General features: G+C 39.5%; 1 protein-coding gene across 2 annotated transcripts; it reads right to left on the reverse strand.

The window, feature by feature from the left end:
- Positions 1-968: 968 nt before the first annotated feature.
- tubgcp2 (tubulin gamma complex component 2) lies at positions 969-13,421 on the reverse strand. Of its 2 annotated transcripts, none has more exons than XM_004080662.4 (18): positions 13,284-13,421; positions 12,778-12,954; positions 11,749-11,877; positions 10,380-10,556; positions 10,077-10,236; positions 9,801-10,008; positions 9,172-9,371; positions 6,930-7,119; positions 6,705-6,850; positions 6,449-6,629; positions 6,119-6,299; positions 4,768-4,940; positions 3,582-3,710; positions 3,382-3,502; positions 3,161-3,304; positions 2,781-2,882; positions 2,538-2,701; positions 969-1,243 (listed from the first exon to the last, which is right to left on the reverse strand). In XM_004080662.4, exons 2-18 carry the CDS (start codon positions 12,925-12,927, stop codon positions 1,168-1,170), a joined length of 2,631 nt encoding a protein of 876 aa, XP_004080710.1. In that variant the 5' UTR covers positions 12,928-12,954; positions 13,284-13,421; the 3' UTR covers positions 969-1,167. The 2 variants fall into 2 exon arrangements, with proteins under 2 accessions (XP_004080710.1, XP_078794046.1); XM_078937920.1 differs by having other exon boundaries at positions 13,311-13,409.
- Between the last annotated feature and the right edge of the window lie 1,672 nt (positions 13,422-15,093).

Below are 15,093 nucleotides of genomic sequence, written 5' to 3' on the forward strand. Positions count from 1 at the left end.
TCCTGTTTAACCTATTAGTAATGAAAAAACCTATTCTGAACTTAGAAAAGACGATTTTGGATGAAAATATCAAATGAATTTGATTGAATTGTATAAGATTAATAAAGTTATAGATATGAGAAGCGAAATAATACAGTATTTTTGTAAATAATGTCAATGAATAAATTGTGAAGCCCTATTTTTCAAAAGTGAAATTTAGGATTTTAAATAAATTTAAATTGCCAGCCACATAAGAAACTAAATTAATACAATTCAAAGATCTAAACCACTATTGGGGAATTTGTATATTTATAATAAGTTGTTACTTTTTTAAATTAAATTATATATTTTTTATTTTTGAATTTGATTTTAAAAAAATCAGTTTATTTCATTTTCTCTTGATGAAGAAAGAAAAAGGAATTCAGTTAAGATGAAAATACAGTCAAAAATCTGACATGGCTTCATATCCTAAAAAGGTCCCAAGTATCTTCACATAGACATAAAAATCAGAAAATAAATTTGAATTTGTGTTTTGCTCATTTTGCTATAAAATGGAGAACATCTGAGGGTTGAAATAATACAACTATTTTTAAAACACTTCTTTAAAGTTTACCCTTCTAAAGCTTTAAAACTACAGTATTAGCAACACACAAAAATCGATTCACATTAAAACGTATATCTTCAGTTCTCTTGTGACATAACACTATTGACTCGACATTTTCAGCTGATTTTTCTTTATGTTTAACAAACCAAAATTCATGCTTTTATTTTGAAGTTTGTCATCTCAAATTGGGTTATGTCTTATTATTTCAGACGTCAAAACAATAAATTCCCAATCCCTTCTTCAAGTCACAAATCCGTTCAGCCTAAATTCAGTAAAAAGGTGAAAGAAACAAAAGAAATCTGCAGCAGTTGATGATGGACTAAAGTGTGCTTATTGACTTTATCAAGCAGAATATCATTTACAAAACAACAGAGGTAGAAATGCGTAAAGCAAATGTACATTTTTAATGAAGCTCAATACAACTTTTTAACTACAGAGTCGAGGCATAAATACAAATTTGCACATACCAATAATATTGAATCCAGGACACGGTTTATACACATTATGTACTTGCTGACTGTACAAACTGTCTGCAGCTAAAGCTAGCGTCTGCTGTATGACAGCTAATGAAACACAGATGACAACTATGCTGCTGCTTTCTGACTGCGCTCAATGGCCATCCTCTCCAACCGCTCAGTGTAGAATCCATTGAAGTCCAGCCTGAAAAGTCATATTCAGAAAAACGTTATTTTAATGAATGGGTCAAGCTGATCAAAACAAACAATATTCTGTGCATTTCAGCTCCACGTGTTGTTTGATAAATCCTAAGCATAAACATAATCAAGACCACTGGGACCGCTTTGATAATAGATCAAGTGGTTCGGCAGCTGCACGGCCGCGGATAAAAAGAGACTGCAGAGAGTCGTAGAGACGGCTCAGAAAATCATTGGGTGCCCTCTCCCCACCCTGACGGACATCTACTCCGCGCGCTGTCTCACTAGGGCTCAAAACATCATTAAGGACAGTTCACACCCCGGCTCAGACCTGTTCAACCTGATGCCCTCTGGGAGGCGCTACAGAGGAATCAGAAGCAAAACGAACAGACTAAAAAACAGCTTCTTTCCAAAGGCAATAACCATCCTCAATTCCCAAATGCACAGATGAAAAAAAAACATTCCTGTTTACTCCAACTATCTACCTCATTGCCACCTCTGCACTTTTGACATGTCTACGCACAGTTTTTTTTTTTTTTTCATACGCAATTTTTGCACAATTATCTCGGCACTCTTCAATACAGTTTACAGCTTATATTGCACACTTGTATATACTGTTTGTTCGCTTTTTTGATTTTATTATATTACAATGTTTTATTTACTACCTTTCCCTCCCTTACTGTTCTTGCACTGATGGTGAAGCTTAAATCTCATTGTACTATGCACAATGACAATAAAGCCATTCTATTCTATTCTATTCTATTCTATTCTATTCTATTCTATTCTATTCTATTCTATTCTATTTAAAAGAAATAAAGCTTGGTCTTATTTGAAACTTTATTTTGTTTTATTTTGTTTTTTTAAGAATGATTGCTTATGTACAGACTGAAAATGCTTTTTTTTTTGCTTTATATGCTATTTCCAAAAACTGCAGCATAATGTATTTTTTCAAAACGCATGACCAACTTGCATATTGAACTGACAGTTATAAAAATGCATTTTCATTTTTTAAATGTTGGTACCAAAAAGCCAGGAAAATCTCAAACCCAATGGATTTTTCTTTATTTAAACTTGAATTTAAAAAAAGGAAGACTGAATTGAATACATTTTCTTTTTAAATTCTAAATTACATAATGTATTTTCAAAATGCAAATTGAGAATACAATCCGATTTGGATTATGGGTGACAAAAACCTCCATGCAAAAACACTCAGAGCTTCATGGGAAATTCCCCCACTACACAACAAACAAACAAACAAACGGACAAACAAACAAACCCGGAGCTGTGGGCCGGCGTCTCACCTGTAGATGATGCTGATCATGCTGTGCTCACAGTCATTGGTGCTGTAGATGCTGAGTTTGTCCAGCAGGTCCAACAGCAGCATACTGAAGTTACTGTCAAACTTGCTGATGGTGGCTTCAAAACTGGCGTCCGACTGCAGAGCGTCCACCTGCTCGGCTGAAAACTGACACAAATGAGAGAAGAAAAAAAAATTGTCAATAAAATGTGACCTGAGCAGAAAACCCTTCAGAGATTTCAAAGACCTTTGTGCTGAGCTTCTTCTCGGCTTCACTCTGACTTGGAGCTTCGTCCATCGTCCCCTGCTCTCGAGACAGACGCTCCAACCTCATGGTCTGTGTGAACCGCTGCAGTGACACATTCATCATTTTTCAACTTAATAGGTTAACTATTTAAAAAAAGGCTTATATAAAACGGTTTTATCTGAAACACTTCAACCATGGAACCATTGTCTGCATAAAAGCATGTCAACATATACATCAAACTTTAATAGTCATGTAAAATCTTTCATTTTACATCTAAATCTTCCTTAAAGTTAACATAGACATTAAAACTACATAAATCAGGATGCAGCGTTAAAAGAAGAAGAAGCAGTGCAATCTTGTTTTTTTCCTCTACAACAAACCTGCATGCTGTTTGTGAACATGACACAGACGGTCATGAGTTTGGAGAAGATCCTTAGAAGCTCCGGGTTGGTCAACATGCAGTCCTTCAGGCAGTTGTCCAGGAAACTGGTGTGGTGGCACAGCACATCATCAATGTTGGAGGCCTGGTGAAGGAGAGCAGACACGTCTCAGCTCCAAAAAGCTGGAAGCATCACGTCTTCCTGCAGGCTTCTTCACTCACTGTTTTCAGGTTGTTCTCCATGATGTGCCATGTGGGCTCCATCACCTCAAACATCATGTAGTACTGGATGTTCTGCACAAAGTTAAGCATGCGCTGGCGCAGGGCGAACGCCGCTGCAAACCTAAACACAGATCGCAGAGTCTGAGGACTTTTTCTGACTGATATTTAACCAAAGCGTCCATGAAATGATGTCAGCTCACCATTTGGCACAGTGCAAGGAGTACAGCTTGAAGTCTTTGTTGCTGATCCACACGTTGCACAGCAGCCGCTCCACATGTTTGCAGAAGAACATGTGTCTGAATAACATCTGGTATCTTGTTAGCGCTTTTCTGAACAACAAACACGAGCTGTTATTAGCACAAAATGTCATCATTTATTGAAACATCATTCATTCGTGTGCCATAGAGCTTTAAATTTCTAATACAGCTGAGCAACAACTGTGTGTGTCGAAACACCCCAAAGCATCGGTGAATTAAAATCACCTAAATCCAGCTTATTTGAGGCTCTACTGGCCTTTAACTGCTTTACAGGCTTGTAAAAATAAAATAGCTTAAAAAAAAACCTTCCTGTTATGAATCTTTGTTGCACTACCTCTTCTAAACACTAGATGTCAGTGTTACCATCTTTTGCTTTTACATTTTTTTACCCGTGGTCGCTGCCTTTTTTCAAACCATGGACCGGTTTAATGTCAGACAATATTTTCACTGACCGCAAATGAGGCTAAAGTGGGCATCAGATTTTATTTTTCCTTCTCTTAATTTTTAAGGGTAAAGTTTATCTTCATCCCCTGTAAAACATCTGCATCTGCTTTAAACTTTACTTTAGACAGCTGGTTGATAACTATTATGCATTATAATTATGGTATGTGGGAACAACTGTCACAATAAATCCATATTTGCAGTACAGACTCCTGGTTTTTGTCTGTTAAATGCAGATTGCATTTTTTTTTTTAAGTCAAAGGCACTTCTTCTGTTTCTTCACAGAAGATTATTTTCTGCCAAAAGAAACGTTTGTTTTTTCTTAACTTTGCTAGCTTGGGGATTTCAGTTTAGCGGTTGGCACAGCTGCTTTAAGAAAATGGTAGATGGATTTTCAATACGTGACTGCAGGGCTTGACATGCGTCAAGAATGTGCTGGATGTGTTTGAGAGAATCCAGTAGTTTTCCTAAATAAAATTTCCTTAAGAATCAGATTAGAAATAAAATAGTAAAAATATAGGCCTCTTTTTTATTTTCCTCTCTCTCTGCGGCTCAGTACCAAGTGTACCGGTACCGGTTTGCGGCTGGAGACCACTGGTTCATATCCCATTTTCTATTTATGGTCAAGGTACACAAGAAAGAACAAACATTGAGCTGGACTGCTCAGTTGTAAAGATTTCCGACCGACCTGTTGATGATGAGCGAGAGCGGCCACTTAACAATGTAGTCGAAGGAGAAGGCCTCCAGGCCGCTGAGAGCCGCGTCCGCCTGCTCAGCGTTGATGATGGCCTTCTCCTGTTTGGTCTCGATGGCCAGCACTCGCAGCAGCTGAGTGATCACATCGTGAGGCATCAGGTCAATCTGGAGAAAGAACAGCAGCGTTTTGAGGAATAAAATACAAATCTGAATAAAGTAAGAGGGGCATTGAGATGCGTTATCAGTTATTTTGATGGCTACCTTTAATACTAAATTGGTAAACAGACCTAATGTGCATTTTTCTGTTGTTAAAACCCAAAATTTCCTGCAGGAAAAAGTGTCCACAGAGAAAATGTGACCTTGTGTGTTTGTCAGGAAAATCCCACAGCTTGGTTTGGTTGAATTTTTCTTTTAAATAGCTCTAAAGGTGCTATTGAGTCAGAAGATAACACATTAGTTTCCATTATTCAGTTGCTTTTGTTTAAAATCATTTTAAACACTGGAAATGTTTAGGATTAAAACCCTGCAAAATAAAAGCCTCTCAGTAACACCCAGACAAAGCAGCTGCCTTCAGTTTGGACAGAGGTCTGCCCCTCCAGCACAGAGCCCCGCCCCTCAATGAAAGCCCTAGAAAAAGCCTGATCAAAAGGGTCTGGGACGGCTCACTTATGACTTCACTAGAGCTCATCTGTTGAAGCAGAGTAACAGAAAACATGATGGATGTGGAGCCCAGTGGACGTCAATGATTAAGAGAAACCTTGGACTCAAGATTATTGGCCAGGCCAGTTATCGGCACTGATATTTGTTATTTTGATGCATGTCTGCATCAGCCTTTTCTTTTTTAATCCAACGGACCGTTTTTGAACTGGTTATTTTGGCTCTGATGCAGCAGCACTGAGCGGTCTTCAGCAGTATCCGGCCACAGCCCTGTGCCACACTACTAGCAACTAGGGCCGTCACCTTTAATGAGTTAAGGCGCCAATGCAAATGTCTTTCAACGATGTTAATGGTGCGTTAGAAAACGTTTGTCCAGCCTGTAGTAAGAGGAAAAAAAGAAACAGCGCAAGCACCTCAGCTGCTCCATGCGCAGGTATAACCCCAGCCCCTCCCTCCTCTGCTCAGAGGCAACATGCAAACATGCAAGAAAGTTTCTTTGCACACCATCCTCATCATTCCTTCATCTTCAGCGAGGATTATGCCATTAATAAGTTTCTTTTTACAGTAAATGAATATTGGCTCTAAATATTGATTATCAGCCTTCTTGACTACCGGTAATAATCTGCATCGGTCCTGAAAAAAAACCCCACATCGGTGGATCTCTGTTTGAAATTTGTTGGCCCCACCTTGAGGTCGTCTTTAAAGGGGTCCGTGTTGGCGGTGCTCATCCTCAGAGCCAGCTCCAGCAGAGCTTCAAGTCTGGGGGGGACGATGTCGTCCACCGGCTTCTTCAGCTCCTCTTCTGTCAGATCCATGAAGTGCACAAAGAAATCTCCTTTGTCCATCAGGAAGTAGTGCTTGATGGATCTGGCAAAAACAAAATTACAATTGTTAATGTAATAACTGTTAATATGTCATTATTGTGAGCAGTAAAGATGCTAACCTTTCATGGAAATCTAGACTTAATAGACAAAAGAAAAAGAAAAAAGCTATTCTGGACAAAGAAAACGGTTTACCTCAGACGAGAAACCAGCTCCTTCTCTTCCATGAGGAAGTCCAGGAGGACCTTGCTGGCGTAGTTGTAGGCCTTCTCAATCTGCTCCACATAGGCCCGCTCCTTCAGGGTGTACAGAACCTCCTTAGCGTCAGGACAGGTCACATCTCGGCCGCACTCTCGCACCACGTTCAGGTATTTCCCTGTAAAGTGTCATCTATAAGTCTTATGCGTAGAAAGTCACGTCTCTCTTCCTGTTTGGGTCTGTGTCCCTGTACCTGTGCTCAGAATTTTGTCTGCCATTTTCTGGAGAAAGGAGGGGATTCGATGCTGTACAATGGTGTACCTCTGGTCCCAGTACTTGTCATTATAATCCTCCTGGATCTTCTCCTTTTGCAGCTCATGCTCCTCCACCATGAACTCACTGAAGTGGAGAACAGGAGAATCTGTGAGCGCCAGGAAACCCCTTATCAGGATTTTTTGTCTCCCCTCTGAATGCAGACCTGTACGGATCCTTGATGATGCCTCTGTAAATCCACTTCTCCAAAATTTCAAAGTACGGCACGCTGGCGGCTTTAGTGAGGTAGAGGCACAGCTCCTGCGCCTGGCTGTCACCTGTGTAGTTGAAGGTCCGGTCATGCAGAAGGCTAAGCGTTGCTCCGCCCATGCACTCTCCTTTGTCCACAGAGGAGGCTGGAAAACAGCAGATTTCAATAAACCCGTCTGTATTCCTGTTTTCTGTCCTGCTTTATCTATAATTCAGAAAATCCAGAGACCACAGAGGTTGTGAAAATTGACTCAAACAGTGGGGAGAAGTAGAAGCCGACCATTACCACATATTTTGGGATTGTCCCATTATAAAAATTTTTTGGAAGGAAATACATAAACATATTGAATATATATCAAATAAGACAATACCCTGTGATTTTATCAGTCTGTAAGACACAACTCCCACCTACCAATGAAAATTTTATTCAGAATATTAATACCCACTGGTAATAAAAAGCAGTGACTAGACACTGGCTCCTCCCCACTGTACCCAGCTTGGACAATTGGATAGACATTGTAAATGAAATCTGCCAGATAGAAAGACTAACCTATTCACTTCGGAAACAGATGCCCACAATGGATATTCTATGTTAATCACTTACAACAAATGGAAGTAATGAATGTCTGGCTTGTAATTATAATCAAGTTGAATGTTTTAGTGTGTTTTTTGTTTACTTCTTTCCCTCATAATGCATCCGCTGTTCCCTGTTTTGTGTTTTGTTAGACACCAAGTTATGTTATGGAAAAAAGAAAAGAAATGTTGAGAATGGAGATATAAGTCATGGGTCCAAAATTGGACCTAAGTGAATTTAAATGTACGGTTTTATAACTTTCTCAATTTTCCTAAATAAAATTTGGAAGAAAACTGACTCAAAGCTCCCCCTGGTGGTTCAAATGAGAAGCTGCTTCTGCAAGAAGAACCTCAAACTTAACTAAAGATACAACAGTGTTGAGGGATCGGCTGTCAGTGTAGATTACACTTACACAAAGGGCAACTATTAAGGACTTTTACAACATTTGCACACATCTGAATGAGTACAAACTTTATTTGAAAGTAAAGCACGCCCGTACTTTCACGGTCACTAAATAGGTATTTTTTTATTGCATGGTTGGCTAAAAGTATTAGAAAAAAACTGGTACACTGAGCACAAATCAAACAGGATTGTGACTTTTCAAGTCCACAAATATCCTTTGTAAATGTAAACAGCAGCTAAATCATTAAGGTTTAAGTAAAGTTCGCTACAGCTTGCAAAGTGCTCACTGAGGTAACATACCTGCAATAAATTAAAACCTATTTTAGTGCCACGATTTTCTGATTTAAAAATTTAATTTAATTTAATTTAATTTAAAAAGACTGTGGCTTAAAGGCTGAAACTTACTTAAAAAAAAGTAAATGCAAGACAATGAAATGGTAAAAAATGCAACTGCATCTTTTACTAATTATAAGAATCCTTGTAAAAAGATTAAAACTTCCACAGCATGAGAAAAAAGAAAATTCCCCTGTTAAGTAAATTAAAGAAAATTGGATTGCACTTCGATCATCTTTTGATCTATTTTCAAAGTGTTCACTATATTTATGCTGCTTTTGGCCAAAATAAAAAAAAATAGGTGTTGTTTTTCTAGTTTCTGCAGAGCGGCAGGAGTTCATCAGAAACTCTCCTCTGAGTTGGGAAGACCAGTGGTGCGCAGTAAGCTTGCATTCATTTTCCATTAGTCCTCTGTCCACACTCTCTCGTGCTACCTTACAGCCCCTCAGAACCCGAGCAATCACAGATGCAAACAAAAATGGCGAGCAATGTCAGAGCTATCCAGCCGTACAATTTAGATCCAGATTCCAGCTCTGACGAGGAAAACGAAGACGTTCATGAATCTGTTTGTCTGTAAGTGGATGCATCGGAATGGAGCAGAGCAGGGAGCTTGTGACCTGTCGACTGTAGTTTGTACGTCACAACTACAAGCTTTTTTAAACAGCATTTTTTCGTCTGCTCCTGAGTCAACACAATAGAGAAATACTCTAACGATGTTTTATCTTAATTTTCTTTATTTAATGTCTTAAAAAACGACACAGACTTTTGGATTTTGGCTAAAAACTATATAATCGTAGTAAAGGACCTCCGGGAACACTTTCATTAAAATAGATCAAAAGATGACAGAAGTGGGACTTTAAAGTCTGGACATTCCCAGTCAGCCTCTCACCAATGGACGCCAAGATCTCCATGGTCCTCATGGTGGGCTGGATGTAGAACCAAAGCTTCTGCAGGGACAGCAGGCCCTGCCGCTGCAGGTGCTCCAGTTGAGTGACCAAGATGAGGTACTCCTTCATCAGGGTCCTCATCGCTGCCGTCAGAGCGTGGTTCACCTGGCCGTACTCAAAGGAGGACTTCTCTTCGATGAACCTGCAAAAGGTTTAAAACCATTTGACAATAACGTTCACAGAAATATTAACGTCTAAATTTTCATTAAGAAGATTTTCTAGAATTAAAATCATCATTTTAAAATAAAAGAGTGACTGTCCTAAAGATAGCAAATGATTGTATGGTTTTCTGCCATTTATCATTTCAATTTTCTCTGGTCTGATTGGAATTTATTTGGGTTTTAGATCTCTTTTTACATTTTAAACTTGTTAGAATAATATTTATCCATTATTAAATTAACTTTTCAAGGTTTGTATGTCAAAAATGAGTTTATTTTTGTTATTCAATATTCCAACAGAAGTTTGTCTCAAACGTGGCCCAAAAAGCAGAGATCAAATCTAAAGGATTGTCCAGGAAAGCAGAATTTGACTGTTTTTCAGTGAGAAGAGGTGAACTGAAACCAGCGTTTACCGAGTTATAGTGGAGTAATACGATGCAACAGGAAGGATTCTGTTCACCAGCTCCTTCACGGACATGTCCAGTGTCGCATCAACGATGAAAGAGCGGTTCTGCCTCCCCAGGACGGGCTGAGCTGTGATGTCCCGCCCATCAACTCCAACCAGAACAAAGAGCAGATCCTCCACCAGGGCCTGCTCCTGGGTCGCCAGAGGCAGCGTACCTGAACGGACAATGAAAGGATTAAAAGTGAAACCGGAATCAGAGGTCTGAGCAGAACGGCACTCTTACCAACAGCTACAGTCAGGTCTCCAGCTGCAGTGGGGCTTGTGATGAAGTCTCCAATGAGGGCTGGACGGTCATACACCCAATTAGGGAACACAGGGTTTGGTTGCGTGGGGTTCTTCTTGTTGTGTTTGTCTCTCAACATCTTCCTGGTGACTTCAGCGGGCTGCAGAAACAATGATGAGCAACAGCAGCATTTACCAAAATACAGACTTATTTTAAAAAGACTGAAAGAAAATGGGAGAGTCAATCTTTTTTTCCATGTATACATATTTCAGGCATGCTGTAAGAAAATTGAAAACTCTTCACCAGTGGGGCGTTGGAGCTGGCCGTCACGTTGCCAAGCTTCTTCCGCAGCTCATCCAACTCCTGCATGGACATCTTGGCGCTGGACTGAGGGAGAGTGTAGCTGGTAGTTGTCGTTGAATTTGTGTTTGCTGACGACTCTGATCTTTCTTTGGCATTCTGTTGCAAAAACTGAAGAGTCTAAAAAGAGGGGAAAAAAAGAAAATAAAGTTCTTATTAAAGTCCCACTTTGATCATCTTTTGATCTATTATCAAAGTTTTCTCTGTGGCCTTTTCATTATGAATAGACAGTTTTTAGCCCAAACCAGAAACCTGCATCATTTTCTAGTACATAGTTTCTGCAGAGCTTTAGTAGTTCATTAGAAAATCTCCTCTGAGTTGTAGGCGGGACCATTGGCACAGAGCAACCCCACCCCTCTTCCCTTCCAGGTTGTGGAGCAGGGAGCTTGATCCTCTTCCAACATACGTCACAAAAAAGCTCTTAAACTGTCAGCTCATGATTTCCATCCATCCATCCATCTTCCTCCGCTTATCTGGGACCAGGTCGCGGGGGCAACAGTCTAAGCAAAGATGCCCAGACTCCCCTCGTTCCGCCCCAATGCAGCCCAACTTGATAAAGCCAACAGGACATCATCTGCAAAGAGCAGAGAGGTAAACCAGACCCCCTCTCGCCCCTGGCTGCCCCTGGAAATTCTCTCCATTCATTTCTGGGCGGCAGTTTAGTTCAGGCGGTAGAGCAGGTCGTCCAACAACCGAAGGATTGGGGGAATCGATCCTCGCTCTCCCCAGCCAGCTGTCGAGCCTGCAGCTCACCGCTCCCCCCAGAGGATGGGTCAAAATGCGGAGAAGAATTTCCCCATTATAGGATAAATAAAGTATCAATTAAATTTCAATAAAAAACTATGAAAAGACCCAGTGACTGATTCACCTGGAGCATCTTTATTTTTGAATGCATTCCCTTGTGTTGTCCTAAAAGACACTTTTTGACAGAGTCCAACATGCACCGGAAACAAGTCTGACTTACTGCCGGTTTTGTGAACCAAGCTCTTTCTCCGGTCATATAGAGACCGGACAGCCCTCATGATTTCCATAGATTTAAATAAAAAATACTCAGAAATGCAATGATAAAATTAATTTTCTTTATATATTTCCTCCATCAACAGAACATTTCCAGAAGAACATGTTAAAAACACCAAAACCACATTTTTAAATAGAGTGGGTCCTTAAGGAAAACCACATATTCAGACAGAAAAAAAGAGGTCATGTTACTGGGAGGATTTGCTTTAAAATGACCACTTTCACCTCCTAAAGAAATGTCATTTTGTATGAATGCAGACACCTAAACTTCAGCACAACAAATACGGTGCGTTACCTCTTTATCCTCACAGAGTTTGGAAAGCAGATACACCAAAGGGTCGAGATTTCGAACATTTTTAGACTTGAGCTCCTCGTATTTCTTCAAGAAATCCTCTGGTGTTTTAGAAAACTCCGCTAATTTGACCTAAGAGACAAAAGAAGTAATATCAGACATTGCAAATTATAAACAGTAAAACCACTACGACTCCTACTGTCTACACCTTTCTGTCTTTAGCAGTTGGCTACTCTTCCTTTGTAGCCACCTTTTTAATTTTATCTTTTAACATCCTTCAAATGGAAAAAATGTGTTTTAACTAATAAATCTTAAACTTTTAATAAGGATGTCTTGATTCACTTTCTCCATTACTCGGTTCAAAGTTTTTTGGGTTCGCCATATGATTTATACATTACAAAACAACAATACTAAAATCCATTTATGATTCAGAAAAATCCTTTTTTAAATTTGTTATTAAGCAAGTAACAACGAAGGAAAATCTTTCAATTGGGTTACACTAGTCTGGTGTTATGTAATAAAAATTAATATAATATAAATTTGTCACAAATTTAACACTTTGACTGTACTGGTATGTAGTAAGGCTGCACAATTCTTTCCCCCCAACAATTTGGTTCAGTGATGGAACATATGGTTTGTTTTTAGACTGACAGTTTGGGCATCCCTAATCCAAATATCTGAAATACTGGGCTGTCTGGCATTTGGTTTAAAAAATACTTCTTGAACAGTTTTAGAGTAAATAATCATTCTGTCAATAACATTTTTTTGTTTGTTTCCCAGCAAGTGCAGGTTTGTCTATATAAACATATTTTGAGGTTGTCATTTTTTCCCTTTTAATTATAATAATCATAAATAATATGATCTATATGCCCCCCCCCCCCTTTCTGGCCATCCAAGGTCGCCTCAAAAGATGAAAAACAAATCACAAAACAGCATTCATTAGGGCTTTTTTAATGTCATAAAACGAAAACCATGATAAGATTTGCATGACTATAGACTAGCCTGTAAATAAATACAGCATAAATGACCCACCTTGGCACTGTGAGCAGACACTGTGGTGGTGACGTACGGTGTCCTGTGCTTCTGTAGAAGATCTATGTAACCTTCTGCCCCATCACCTCCACGCAGGTGCAGCAGGCTGAGCAGCTCGTTCACGTCGTGGTGGATCCGGAACTCACTCATGGCTCAGTCAGTCAGTTGTCAGGAAGGCTGGGTTACAAAAACAGAGGAGAGCATCTTAGCTTCAGCGAACACAGCATCTCAGCAGGCATCAGCTCGTTCACACCGACAAACAATCGCCTATAGATTGGCTACGGAGATACAATTACTTTATATATATAATACTTAAAGTCTCTCTGTACTCTGATGCTGAGCCAAATGTTACTAGTAAACAGGCTAACTAGCCTGCAAACTGCAAATGCTAAATAGTATGCTAGCTAATCCAAACGCAAGTGCAAAATTTGCCAATATTTGAATTTCGGTCATTTCTGAATAAACCTTATCACGGGTAAAATACAACATTTCAACTATTTCTGTACCTGCAGGAGTCGTGAAAATGAGCTCACCAACGTTCAGTGAATCATGTACCAAAGGCGCCCAATGCTGCTCAAATTCCTCTTCTTCGTTTGTTGACACTTTACAAGGACATGACGTGAGTCTGCCCCCTACAGGCTAGGTATTCAAACGTATAGATAGATAGATAGATAGATAGATAGATAGATAGATAGATAGATAGATAGATAGATAGATAGATAGATAGATAGATAGATAGATAGATAGATAGATAGATAGATAGATAGATAGATAGATAGATAGATAGATAGATAGATAGATAGATAGATAGATAGATAGATAGATAGATAGATAGATAGATAGATAGATAGATAGATAGATAGATAGATGTGTGTGTGTATATCTATGTCTAAATCTATCTATATATAGATATATATCTGTATCTATATATAGATATATATCTATATCTATCAATCTATATATATATGGTAGATCTGAGGCTCAGATCTACCACACCAGACAAGACCCAAGGTGTAGCCTGTGCAAACAGCCTATACCTGAAACAATCCAGCACATAACTGCAGGGTGTAAGATGCTGGCAGGTAAAGCATACATGGAGCGCCACAATCAAGTGGCTGGAATAATATACAGGAACATGTGTGCAGAATATGAACTGGTAACCCCAAGGTCAAAATGGGAAACACCTCCGAAGGTGGTAGAGAATGAGAGGGCAAAGATCCTGTGGGACTTCCAGATCCAGACTGATAGTGGTGGATAAAGAACAGAGGAAACCTGTTGTGGTGGATGTGGCAGTACCAAGCGATGGGAACATCAGGAAGAAGGAACATGAGAAACTGGAGAAATACCAGGGACTCAGAGAAGAACTAGAGAAAGCATGGAAAGTGAAGGTGACAGTGGTGCCTGTGGTAATTGGAGCACTCGGGGCAGTAACCCCCAAGCTGGAGGAGTGGCTACAGATACCTGGAAACATCTCAGACCTGTCAGTCCAGAAAGGGCAGTGCTAGCAGAGAAACCACCCACGGAGGGTGAGAGGGTCGTTTTTTATTTTATTTTTTTGGCTGAGGGGGTTAAAAAACCATTGAAAATTATTTTTCTTAATTTCATTGAGAAAAAGAAACATCTTTATTTGTTTAAATGAGTCTAGAACGACAAAAATATATTTATTTCATTTATTTATTAGTTTATTTAACAGGGACAGTGCACATTAAAAGCATGGCTCCAATGCGCCAGAATTAGCCCAAAGGCTATTTTTCATCTGTAGTATTTGCAGAAATACAATTGTAAAATGAAGATGAGTAAATAACCGGGAGGTAGTTACTTTATGGTGTGTGACAAAACTTTTTTTAGGTTTTATATTGTAACCCATGGCATATTCTTAAGCAGCTGATGCTTTTATAAAAATAAAGAAAATGGGGGAAAAAATTAAACTTCCCAAGACTTCAAAGAGGTATTTGTTTAGCTTTTAAATTAAATCTGGGGAGGAGGAGTACAGGGATCTTGTGGATGAATTTGTGAGATGGTCTGGAGAAAACAACCTGCAGCTGAATGTGGAAAAGACCAGAGAGATGGTGATGGACTTCAGGAAGAAACCACCAGCTTCCCAGCCTCTCAGCATCCTTGGCAGAGATGTGGCAGAGGTAGAGGAGTACAAGTACTTGGGAGCAACCATCGACAACAGACTGAGCTGGAAGAGCAACAGCACTGCTGTGTATAAGAAGGCCAGCAGCAGACTCCATTTCCTGAGGAGGCTAAGATCCTTCAACGTGTGCAGCAAGATGCTTGAAATATTCTACCAGTCTGTTGTGGCCAGCACTC

This window comes from Oryzias latipes, chromosome 19, assembly GCF_053564925.1.
Source record: "Oryzias latipes strain Hd-rR chromosome 19, Olatipes_Hd-rR_3.1".
Classification (NCBI taxonomy): Eukaryota; Metazoa; Chordata; class Actinopteri; order Beloniformes; family Adrianichthyidae; genus Oryzias; species Oryzias latipes.

Bases quoted from the DNA above. Each gene is read 5' to 3' on its own strand.
- tubgcp2 (XM_004080662.4), bottom strand. From the start codon at position 12,927: ATGAGTGAGTTCCGGATCCACCACGACGTGAACGAGCTGCTCAGCCTG. The intron at 4,941-6,118 runs GTGGGGCCAACA...TTCTTTCTCCAG, and splicing joins CCTTTAAAGACGACCTCAAG to ATTGACCTGATGCCTCACGA. The intron at 3,503-3,581 runs GTGAGCTGACAT...ATCTGTGTTTAG, and splicing joins TCCTTGCACTGTGCCAAATG to GTTTGCAGCGGCGTTCGCCC.